This window comes from Oratosquilla oratoria, chromosome 34 (assembly GCF_046742065.1).
Source record: "Oratosquilla oratoria isolate Oo_2021 chromosome 34, ASM4674206v1, whole genome shotgun sequence".
Classification (NCBI taxonomy): domain Eukaryota; kingdom Metazoa; phylum Arthropoda; class Malacostraca; order Stomatopoda; family Squillidae; genus Oratosquilla; species Oratosquilla oratoria.
Window position 1 is genome coordinate 18,988,941 of NC_134810.1, and position 12,381 is coordinate 19,001,321.

Consider the following 12,381-nt stretch of genomic DNA (forward strand, 5'->3'; position numbering starts at 1 on the left):
TCATGCATTTGGCAGCGATGTCAGCCCTCCATCCACTGCCCGCAAATGGTGCCGGGAACGGACAGTTTGATGGTTTGCCCGATGAAATTGCCCGTTGTCGAGCAAAGCCCTCGTGCCCGGCGGACAGTGGTCGACCGTGTGGACGTGGCTTAAGGAAGCTCAACACACTCATAGGATGCATTCTCTTGTTTGAGTACCACAAGATTCAATGCTTGCAACAATAATGCTTTTTGTCCATGCTAATGACATGATGGAAGGAACATGTTTGCAGATGATGCAGAAATCATGAGTGAAAAATGAGGAGGAAGGTAGAATATTGCAAAAAGATCTAGATACTATTTTTGCATGGAGCCAATAATGGGAAATGAAGCTCAATACCAAAAAATGCAAAGTACTGGAAATGGGCAAAAGTGGCAAAAGGCCAACCTTAAACTATTCCTTGGGAAGTGAACGCATTACAAAAGCAAAAGAGGAGAAAGACTTTAGAGTGTTGATAAAAGACAACCTGTCACCTGACAGACATATCAGCAGGATTGCGGGAGAGACATATGGACTACTGCAGAAGATTAAAGTGGTGTGCCATTATATAGATGAAGAGATGATGAAAAAACTCATCAAAACCATGATACATCCAAGACTGGAATATGTGTCAATAGTATGGTCACCACACAGAAAGGAGGATATAAGTAAGATTGAGAGAATACAAAGGGCAGCAATCAAACTGGTCCCCTAGCCTGGCAGATAAACCATACAAGGAAAGAATAAAAGTATTGGGTCTGCCAACCTTGAAAGATCGAAGAGAAAGAGGTGACATGCTTACAGCGTTCACACCACTAAAGAGGATATATTGCATTGATAGAAGAGATCTGATTAAAGATGGGAGAGCTTTAAGAGGTCATGGAAGTAAACTAAGACTACATGTTGAAAGGATGTGAAGAAATAGTTTTCCAAATAGATGTATACTGTATGTGGAATAGCTTAGAAGGTGATTAGCCCAAGCTCAAAAAATACACAAGCTCAAGTCTAAATATGATAATTGGAAATCAAAGATATAGATTAAGATGGAGCTGTATATGAATTTAAATCTAAGTAATTTAGAAAAATGTAATTTTCGCAGGAAAATTAATTTTTCACTGATACAAACTTGAGGTACTCCTTACAATAGGATACTTTCGCGTAGCGCGAATATTTCTACTGTGAAATTAAAATCCTCACTGTGTGGGTCTGGGCAATGCTTATCCTCAGTAAGGGGCCCCATTGGGGCAAGTGGGGGAGGGCCCTTGCCCTCCACCACAAGTCTCGCACACTATAACCATTCATTAAAGGTAAGGAGTACCTCAGGTTTGTATCAGGGAAAAATTAATTTTCCTGCGAAAATTACATTTGTTCTGAAGAATACAAACTCTTCGGTACTCCTTACAATAGGAGACTCGGACTTAGGAGGGAAGGAAGTTGTTATCTAGCCTGGGAAACCGCCGTAAGGAAAATCTAGTGTGCTAAGACTATGTTGACCAGACCCCTATACATTCCCCTCCTTTTGAAGTGCACCCCTTTCTGTTCCCTGGAGTGGAGACAGACAGGTTATAATCACTTTTGTACCACTGAAGGGCTTGAATTGATTCCCTTGGAATGCTTGAGAGCCCGCGGGTGAGGTAAGGGAATATAAGAGTATGAGAAGGACTTTGGAAAGTTATCCCTGCAGTTGCCGAGCCAGAACCTGGATGAGTTGTCAGGGTCGGCTGTGTGCTCTTGAGGAGGGGTATATCATTTTCAGGACTTCTTGGGCGGCCACTATGGGCCCAAAGATAAGTTCCCTAAAGATTCCCGCATAACTTCTTTGAGGTAAAAGGAAGTGAACGTATTCTGGCTCTTCCATATACCTGCTTGAAGAACCTGGTTGACTGACAGATTCTTTCTGATGACTAGGGAGGTCCCTACTGCCCTCAGGTCATGGACAATCTGTGTGGTTCATGTCGCAGGCTCTGCGGATGACTTCCATTGTCCAGTAAGAAATGGGATTCTTAGTGATGGGCTACTTTTAGTAGAGATGAACAACCTCTTTAATTCTGGTCGAAGATGTTCGGTTCCCTTGAGGTAGGTCCGGATGGCTCGTACCGTGCATAGAACTGTTTCAGTCTATTCTCCCCCTGCAAATTCGTCTAAGGACGGAACACTAAAGGACCAGACTCTAGGGTCGGATTTGGCAGGATCTTGGTTGTTGGCAATGAATTGAGGCATGAAAGTGAAGGAGACCTCTTTCCATCCTTTGGAATGGGCAACTCTATAAGAGATGGCATGTAACTCCCCTACTCTCTTGGAAGATGCCAGGGCTAGCAGAAAAAACTGTCCTCTAGGTGAGGTCCTTCAGATGTGCCTCTCGGAGAGGTTCGTAAGGGGGACTCCTCAGAGAGTTCAGGACTAATGCCACATCCTGCGGAGGAGAACTGATTTCCCTGGGGGGGGCATGATCTTTGAAGTGCCTGAAGAGCATGGAAATTTCCGGTGAAAGGGCTAGGACCATGCCCTTCAGAGAAAACACCTGATTTAGAGCTGCCCTATAGCCTTGTACTGCCGAGAGGGAGATCTTCTTGGACTTCTGAGGAAGTGGAAGGAGGCGATCTCAGGAATGGTGGCTCGATCTGGGACTAACTTCCTGGAGTGGCACCATTTTGCAAAGGCATTGCATTTCCCTTGATAAAGGTTAGCTGAGGAAGAGCGAATAGGAGCGGACATGTCCTCTGCCACTTCTCTGGGAAAACCCTTCTTTAGGAGGATCCGGACCATAATCTGAATGCGTGAAGATTGAATGCTGAAGGGTTCTTGTGCCAAGGCCCGTTGATGGGTGGATACAGAAGATCTGGTCTTCCCTGAAGGGCCAGAGGCTCTTCTACTGCTAGCTCGAGGGGGTCTGGAAACCATGGGGCTTTGGGCCACCAAGGAGCGATCAAAGTCATCCGAAGGTAGGATGCATGTCTTGCTCTCAGGAGTACCTTCTGGAGCAAGGGAAATGATGGGAAAGCGTAGGAGTCCAGGTTGTCCCAACTTTGCAGAAGAACGTCTTCTCCTGCTGCCAGAGGATCCGGGAAAGGGCTGAAATATATTGGGAGTTGGTGATTCCATCTCATTGCAAAAAGGTCCACTAGAGGGGAGCCCCATTTGCTGAGGATGAGTTCGCTACCTCTTGATAGAGGGACCATTCTGTGTTGATTATCTGATTCTTCCTGCCGAGGTGGTCCGCCCAGACATTCCTCTTCCCCGGGATGTAGTGGGCTTTGAGTGACACCTGGAGATTCTTGGCTAGGTTGAGGATGTCCATCATCAGAAGGCATAGTTTCTGGGAGACTGTGCCCCCCTTGCTCGTTCAGGTAGGCTACTACCGAGGAATTGTCCAACATTATGCCCACTACTTTTCCTGAGACTTGATCCTTGAAGTGACGGAGAGCCAGGAGTACTGCTTTCAACTCAAGCCAATTGATATGGGCTGTCCACTCGACTGTGGACCAGGAACCGCTGATGTGATCGTCGTTGAGGTGGGCTCCCCAGCCCTCCTTGGAGGCATCGGAGAACAGGAGGACTTCGGGGGGAGATGGGCCGAGGGGCATCCCCATGAGAAGGTTGCATGGGCCTTCCACCAATGAAGAGAATCCTTGACTTCTTCGGTGAGGGAGATGTGTTGTAGGGGTTCTCCCTCTTGCGGGGCCCACTGAGACTTGAGGAGCCACTGTAGCGGTCGCATTCTTTGTCTACTCCTGGGGATTAATTTCTCTACGGAGGCCATATGGCCCAGGAGGATTTGGCATTGTTTCGCCGTCAGGAACCTGGTCGATAGTGCCTGTGCAACTAGAGAAGCGAGATTCTGGATCCCCTTTTCTACCGGGAAGGACTTCATTAGGGAGGAGTCCAGGACCATACCCAGGTACATGACTCTGTCTTGGTAAGAAATCTGACTTTTCCGGGTTGACTACTGTGCCCAATTTCGGGACAAAGGTTAGGACCATTCTCAGGTATTCTTGGCATAGCTGGGCGGAATGTGCAAGGATCAGCCAGTTATCCAAGTAATGGAGTAGTTGAATTCCCCTGGAGTGGGACCTAGCTGAAACAAGGTTGAACACACTGGAAAAAACTTGGGGTGCTGTGGAAAGTCCAAAGCAGAGGCAGGGGAAGTGGAAGGTGTTGCCCCTGTGGACGATTCTGAGGAATTTCCTGGAGGAGGGATGCACTGGTATGTGGAAATAGGCATCTTGGAGGTCCAGCGACACCATGAAGTCCCCTTCCTTGATAGACGCCCTTACGGACTCAGGGGTGTCCATTCGGAACTTCGTCAGGGAAAGGAACTTGTTGAGTGGAGACAAATAGATGACTGGTCTCCACACCCCTGTTGTCTTTTCTACTAGGAAAATTAGAGAATAGGAAACAGGACCCAACAAGTGTTGCTCCTTTCCTGTAAACTATAATTTGGTAAATACACTATACATGCATATACCAAGGGCTTTTTCACACTCCACTCCCATTCACCACCCACTGCCTTGGGTTGGAAGCAATGCAGCAAAACATTCTTTCGAGCTGCATCAAAACATCATTCCCATCCCCCATCCTCCACCCATTCCCTTCCATGCATCACAGCATTATCTATACACAACCATTCTCCACTCACCCCCATCTTCTGTCTTTTTCTTTCATCAACAGATATTCCCCTCTTTCCCAGTGCCCTTTTTACCACATCCATCCATCCATCTCATCCTTGGTCACACCCTCATTTTCACATCTTCCACACTTCTTTTACTAATCTTTCTTTCCATGTGTTCAAACTATCCCAATACTCTTTCATCAACCCTATCTCCCAACTCTCTTTCCATCCCCACTCTCCTCACCTCCTCGTTTCTCACTTTATTCAACCTAAACCCCTACCATACTTCTCAGACATTTTATCTCAAGCACATTGAAACTCTCCCTCTTTTATGTCCCATGTTTCTGCCCTATACAGTGCTGTCAGCACAATCACTCCTCCTTACAATCTCCTCTTAGCATCCATTCACAAATGTTTCTTATACTTTTTAATCCCCCAAGGTATTTACTTGCTTCTCTCAATCTACATTCTACCTCCACACCCTTTCCCAGCACATTTACCCCCAAGTAGGGAGCTCGCTGGCTGAGCGGGTTAGGGCGTCGTTACTTGCGGCGAAGGTTGAGGTGAGGGTGGTTCGAATCTTGCCACCAGCGAAGTTGAACCAAGGGCATGGTTCATTAAATTCCACGCTACAAAGTCCTTTGTGAGGGGCACCGTCCTAACCTCCCAATAGGGGGGAGTGTGTGATGTTAAACCATATCATCATCATATAAAGCTATTCACTTCCTCCAGTCATTTTCCCTTAATACTCGCAATTTACTGCCATCCTCTCCCCTTGTCCATCTCATCACCTTTTAACCACATTTATCTTCAACTTCCTTCTTTTGCACACCTTTCCAAACTCTGTCACTTTCTTAACCAACCCTTTCTCTGATCTTGCTACAAGCACAGTGTCGTCAGCAAACAACAGCTGCCATATCTCCCATTTTCTTTAACCATCTCCAATCCCCAGCCCATGACCCTTGCATTTACCTCTTACACCACCCCATCCATGTATAAATTGAACAGCCATGGTGACATAACACATCCCTGGTGAAGTCTCACCTTTACCTCAACCCACTCACACTCTCCATTTTTTATTCTAACACAGGCTCTACTATCGTAAAAACTCTTAACAGCTTCCCTTCTATCCCATATATCTGCAATACCTCCCACAGTCCCTTACTGTTTACCCTGTGATAAGCCTTTTCCAAATCTAAAGACCCAAAAAACATCCTTACCTTTTCCTAAAACTTTCTCACATATCTGGCTTACCATGAAAATCTGATCCACAGAACACCTGTCATAAGCCCACACTTCTTCACCAATAATTATCCTTTTCCTGTCCAAATCTTCTCAATCAAAACCTATCCATAGACCTTCTTAACTACACTCAACAAACTGATCCCTCTGAAACTATTACACTCACACTGGTCCTCCAAGACACTACCCTCTTTTAGACAAATATTCAACAACCTCACTATCCAGTCCACCATCTCTGTACCCCCCTTTTTTAGACACTGCATGACACCCACCTAACCCAGGTGCCTTACCTGCTCTCATCATTCTAATAACTGTTTTCACCTCTTTTCCTCTTTCTCCTCCATATCCCTTATTCATTACTGTCATTTTCTTAGCACTTCACACTGCAACCTTTCCCTCCCTATCCTTCACATTTAGCAACTCCCTAAAACACTCAGTCCATCTTCCTCTTACTGCTGTTTCTATTATCTCTCCATCTGCACCTTTTACCTTTTCTTCTCTACTTGATTCACCTTCCTCTCTTATTCCTTTACAAAACATTTACTTTCAAAATTTTCTGTCATACTCCTACCCCATTTCACATCTCTCCTCTTTTCCGCCTTTATCTTATGCTTTACTTTTCTTTTCTTTGTACCTCTCATATGATTCCCTCATCCAATTTTATAACCAATCTGTGAAGGCTTGCTTCTCTTCTACAAGGGGAGAAAGTGGCAGCAGACTGGAAATGAGCATTAAGGGAGAGACTGGAGGAAGTGGATAGTTTTAGATACTTGGGTACAAATGTGGCAGGAAAGGGAGGAGTGGAGGTGGAGATAAAATGTAGATTGAGAGAAGCAAGTAAATGCCTTGGAGGATTAAAAAGTGTAATGAGAAATAGACATTTGGGATTGGATGCTAAGAGATTGTATGAAGGAGTGATTGTGCCGACAGCACTGTATGGGGCAGAAACATAGAACATAGAGAGGAGTTTGAATTGGTTTGAGAGGAGGTGCCCAAGAAGTTTGATAGGGGTTACTAGGCTAGAGTGAGAAATGAGGAGAATGAGGGTGGAAAGGGAGTTGTTGTTGTTGTCGTTCCCTAGACTGTCTGTCCGAGCAGTCCCGTCTCCCCAAGGAATGCCATAGCCGAAACTGGGTTTTCCCACAAATCCTTTATAGAGCGTATGTTGTGTTGTTTGTGTGCATGATTGTGTATAATGCAGTCTTCCATTATGTGTTGTATGGTATGGGGTGAAGTGTTACATCCTGGGCAGCTGTTCACAACGTGGTCATCCAGCCTCTTCTGGTAGCTTAGAAGTGCTGGGTGGTGACCGCACCGCAGTCTGGCCAAGTGGACTCTGTCCTTTCGTGGGAGAGAGGATTCAGAAGGGTGGATATCAGGGGGTCTGGCATGCAGCAGTGATAATGGAGCGGTGAGTGATATGATTATGAATATGTTTCCGGAGGCTGGTATTTGGTGGTTGTGGAGGAAAAGAAGAGAGTATCTGTGCGTGATAAAGGTCTTTGGGTGTTGTTTTAATGTTTCTTGGTGTGTGGGTGTTCTGCTATGTAGTGTAGCGGGTGTAATGTGTTTGTGGTGGCTGCGGCAAGTGTTTGTGTGCCTCTCATGTCGAGGTGGTCCTTGACTTTGAGGACTTCTGTTTCATGGTGTAAATGGTCTGTGGGTGTTGTATTTGTGCAGCCTGTAATTGTTTTTAGGGCTTTGTTTTGTATGATTTGAAGGGTGTTGTGGTGTGTCTCACTGAGATTAGGAGCCCATGTAGGACTCGCATAATTCAACACTGAGCGTATGCATTGTTTGTATATTGTTATATTAGTTTCTTTGTTTTGTCCAAATGTTGTTCCAGTGAAAAGTGGAAATGGAGTTGGGAGATAGGGTTGATGAAAGAGTATTGGGATGGTTTGGACACATGGAAAGAATGAGTGAAGAAAGACTAGTAAAAGAGGTGTGGAAGGAGAGAACATGAAAGGTCAACTTAGGATGAAATGGATAGATGGGGTAAAAGAAGCTTTGGGAAAGGGGAATGTCGGTTGAGGAAGTACGTGAGAGAACAAGATAGAGGTGAATGGAGAATGGTTGTGTATGTGGGTGGGGAATGGAGGTTGAGGGAGTATGTGTGAGAAATCAATTGATGCAGCCCGAAGGGATTTCTCCCAGTCTTCTCCTTTATTGCATTTGGGGATGGAGAGGGGGGGGAAGGGTCGCTGACTTAATGAAGCAGCCCTGTTGTGGATGTGGTGTGTCTTGCAACACTGCTTTCAGGCACAGGGTAGCAGGCAAGATGTAGGGACGACCCATCATCCTGGAGGTGCCAAGAGGGTGGAGAGGAGTGGAGTATGGGTGGGAGTTTTTTTTTTTTTTTTTTTTTCTTCCTTATAAGGGGGTAAAAGACTTTGGTATATGTACTATTACTCAAAAGTAAAAAAAATGAGTAATAAAGTAATAAAGCAGTGATTATATTTTAGGTAGTGTGATGCATCATGCACATGACAGCTGATGCTGTGAGAAATAAGTTCATCTTGAGTTTTCTTTTTTCAAGACATTTTACAAACTATTTCTTTCTCATATTCTGAACAAGTTATGTGGCTCTTTATACACGTATCAATGTCTAAGATCTACTAAGTATTTCAGCGGCTTTGACCCATCGTTTTTCGCTCATATTTCCGAAATAACCATTCACACCAGTATGATATATTAGCACAGCCTAATTCACACCCGGCCATAATTTTTGACGTTAGAGTGCATTTACAAGTGTATTTAATTACGGTGTTTACTCTTGATATTAAGTGTGTCGTAGCCGACACCCGTGAAGTAAATCGAACAGGTGAAGTCGTGACGTCATCACAAACTACCTCGATTTACTTCACGGGTGTCAGCTACAACACACACAATATCAAGAGTAAACACCGTAATAAAATACACTTGTGAATACACTATAAAGTCAAAAATTATGGCCGGGTGTGAATTAGGCTGTGATAATATACCATGCTGATGTGAATGATTATTTCGGAAATATGAGCGAAAAACGATGGGTCAAAGCCGCTGAAATACTTAGTAGTGACCACACAGAAACAGCATATTTCAAATGTGGATGGATAAATTATCAATACAATTGCCCAACAATAGGTTCACTTTTGAAGTAGATATTGCAATACTAATCCCAGTGTCCTGTTTGTCTTCTTTGGCAAAAATCAAGTTCTTGGATATTATAAGGTAACTGCCACATTGTGAAAAGATAAGTAACAAGTATCAATTTCAATGAATCATGACAAACTCTTATAAAAAAAAGAATTTATTTTTCACAATTTAAGAATCAATTTACAGAAAGTTGCATGGAAATAAATGAATGCATAATTGAAAAAATAGGCAATCTAATTTGATGACAAGAATGCACACATTGTTACAACCTGACAGCCAATTAACTGGTGATATTTGGAACTATTGAACTCTTGTTTCTATGTATAGCTTTCCAAATGGCTTGCTGCTTTTCATTAGGCCTCTGGGACCAATGATGGGTACCTGGTAATGGTGGTCCTGCATGACAGACGGCAGAGAATCCTCTCCCTGCTGCCAATTTCCATAGTCCATCTACTCTCACACCATCTGGGGGTATAACCCCAAGAAGATGGTACTTGGCTTATAGACCAGGCCTAGGATATCTACCTACTCTTGACTATATTTCTTCATTTTCACATGAGAGCTGACAACTAGTGACTGCACCCCTTCTACCATTTTCAAGTGTTGACACAGAAACTATCCCACACGAATATAATGGAGACAACAATCCACAGAGACATATGGAAGAGCTCAAGGACTGGGTTTGCAGTCAATGAAACTTGATCCAACAGTCACCAACCCTTATGGCCCTCACAACAGCAGTCCTGCCAGACAGAAGACAGACATAAGGGTGAATCCTCTCCCTGATGCTTATCTTCAAAATCTATATCTTATTTCTATCTGGAAATCCAGGATCACAAGATATCTTTCTTAACTCTTTGACTATCTTTCCTCCATTTTTCATTTAAGAAGCACTGTCAACTGGTAACTATTACCCTCCTCTTCCTCCTTCCAACTGGCGATACAGGAACATACCCACATTAATACAACACAGGAAATGATCCAATATTTCTTCCTGGGAAGATATCTAGGAGCTCCAAAGATGTCTGTTGTTACTGTGAAGCAATTCACCATTTGGTGAAACCAGAAGCAATTATAATTACTACAATCACTGTTTTCATTATATTAGTACAAATAATAACTTCATTCTCAAGCTTCACTGACTGGAAACCTACATTCCCAAAGCAATTGGCAACATTTTTTAGGTTCTCCCAAAACTCTGAGAAGAAACATTGTATTCTTGTTTGTGTTTTGTAAGTGTGGGACGGTTTCTAACATTACTGAATTGTAGTAGTAGGAGGGGCACAGTCACTGGTTGTCATCTTTCTGTAAATGAAAAAGTTGAGTAAATACAATCAAAGTTAAGTGAGATTTTGAGCCCAGTCAGTCTTTGGGGGTTGCACCTCCAGATTGAGATGCTCATGGGTGTTGAGGATGGGTGGCAGGGAGATATTCTCTCTGATGTCTATCCCAGACTTGCAAGTACATTGGTCCTTCATGCCTTACAAAAATTCATAACAGAAGTTTAGCTGGTGTAAAATTATAAAAAAATAAATAAAACTTTGTAAACATGGTAGAAACAACAGCACTATAACTTGAAAATCGTTCACACAAACATGATTCTTTCGAGGAAACAATGAGCCCAACTTATTAGGTATAACAATCACTGCAAACCTGAAGGTCTATTGCTCTTCTTCACTTGCCACAAATATGGGAATAACATGGTGAGAACAAGCTTCCTTCACACAAACAACTGAAAATTAAATTTCAATAAAAACGATAACAAATGGAATCTCATCATAACCAGTCACTTCACTGTAATTTCTGTCTAGCTACCAAGCTGTCTGCAGTTTCATATGTGACTGACCTTTTGTGTCAAACTTGTAACAGTGCAGTGATAATACTGCACATGAGTTAGTAGTTGATTGAGTACATTTTCAGGTCAAACCATGAGCAAGACTCAATAAGTCAACCTGGTCTTGTTACCAAAGGTGGCCCATTGGCTACAATACATCTGGATGGACTGGAGCAGACCTTTCCCTTCAAGGTAGCAACCCTATTCAGGGATGGGTCATTCATGAGATCAAGGTACAGTTTCACTACTACTGACAAGGTTCTGTGTGGCTTGGACAGACAAAATGAAACTGTTCAAAATTTCATTGGGTTCAAACAAGAATATCATGTTTTATATATATAGCATATATATGCTAAATCAGATTTCTTTTTTCTTAAAAACCAAGTACAACTGGCTTTACATATAAGTACTTCACAGGCTGGTATCTTGTGCAAAACTGTCACAAACATATTTATGTTGAACATTTACAATAAGAGCACACCTTTTACCTTATATAACACTTATTCAAATCATAAATCAACAACCCAAAGAAATACATCACCTATAGCTCCCTAGACATAATCAGTTGAAAGTGGAGGTAACTATTCAATCCATCTTGGATAATCCAATTTACAGACAAACAGTGAAATCCCTATCCAAGCCAACAACCAACTGCCCCTATTCAGTTCAGCAACCAAGTTTTCTCCCTTATGCCTTGAGTCCTTTGCTCCTTAGGAATGCATCATGAGTAGGATCACGTCCAAGGAAATCTCGAAGAAGTTCAACAGCATCCTTGGAGCCACCAGGCTGGAGGATCTTTGCCCTGTAGCATCCTCCTACTTCATGGTTAAGGATCCCTTCGCCCTTGAACCTACTCTCGTACATGTCCATTGAAAACACTTCGCTCCACTGAAAAAGAAATATCAAGGATGTTTAGCTATAGTCTGAGTACCAGATACTAGAAAATAATCTGCTGTAACCATGTTTGTTGGTGATAACAATCAGGCTCAGAATATAATCACCTGTTTAACATGGTTTCTTCTATTTCCATTGTCTTTTCAACTTTTCACAAAATAATGTCAATATCCTGCTTAAAGTTGATTACATTCATGCATAAAAATATTCTATTTTAAGTTTTCAAGTCATTGTGAAGCTTTAAAATGATATCAATATAGAATATGCCCCAGATTAAATCACCACACAAAACACTCCATACTGCATCCTACACTGCCCTACCCTATCCTTACTCATACAATACTTCTTCCTTGAGTGACTTGTATGCCAATCTGGTGGCTGGTACTTGATACCTGGGAGCTGTGGGTCAATCAATCCAATACCCCAGGTCTCTCTTCCAGTAGACCCATAACTCCTTGGTAACCAACTACAGCTACCTGATGGGTCCACAAGTCACTCATAGAAGTGGTATTGTGTTCCTGGGTAAGGTTGGAGTAGGGCATTGTAGGATGAGGTGTTCATTGTATGGTGATTGCATCTGTGGCAATTTAAATCTGTGGCTATGCCTATTTGGTGTTGGTACTGTTTTAAAGCTGTATGATGACCT

The 12,381-nt window shown here is 43.0% G+C and overlaps 1 protein-coding gene across 2 annotated transcripts in view; it reads right to left on the minus strand.

The window, feature by feature from the left end:
• Positions 1-9,142: 9,142 nt before the first annotated feature.
• Positions 9,143-12,381, minus strand: part of LOC143018094 (thimet oligopeptidase-like) — a 47,763-nt gene continuing 44,524 nt past the window's right edge. For both annotated transcript variants that reach the window (XM_076173207.1, XM_076173206.1), the window contains exon 14: positions 9,143-11,729. In XM_076173207.1, the coding sequence (XP_076029322.1) occupies positions 11,529-11,729 (201 nt within the window). In that variant the 3' untranslated portion in view covers positions 9,143-11,528. The remainder of the gene's footprint in view (positions 11,730-12,381) is intronic.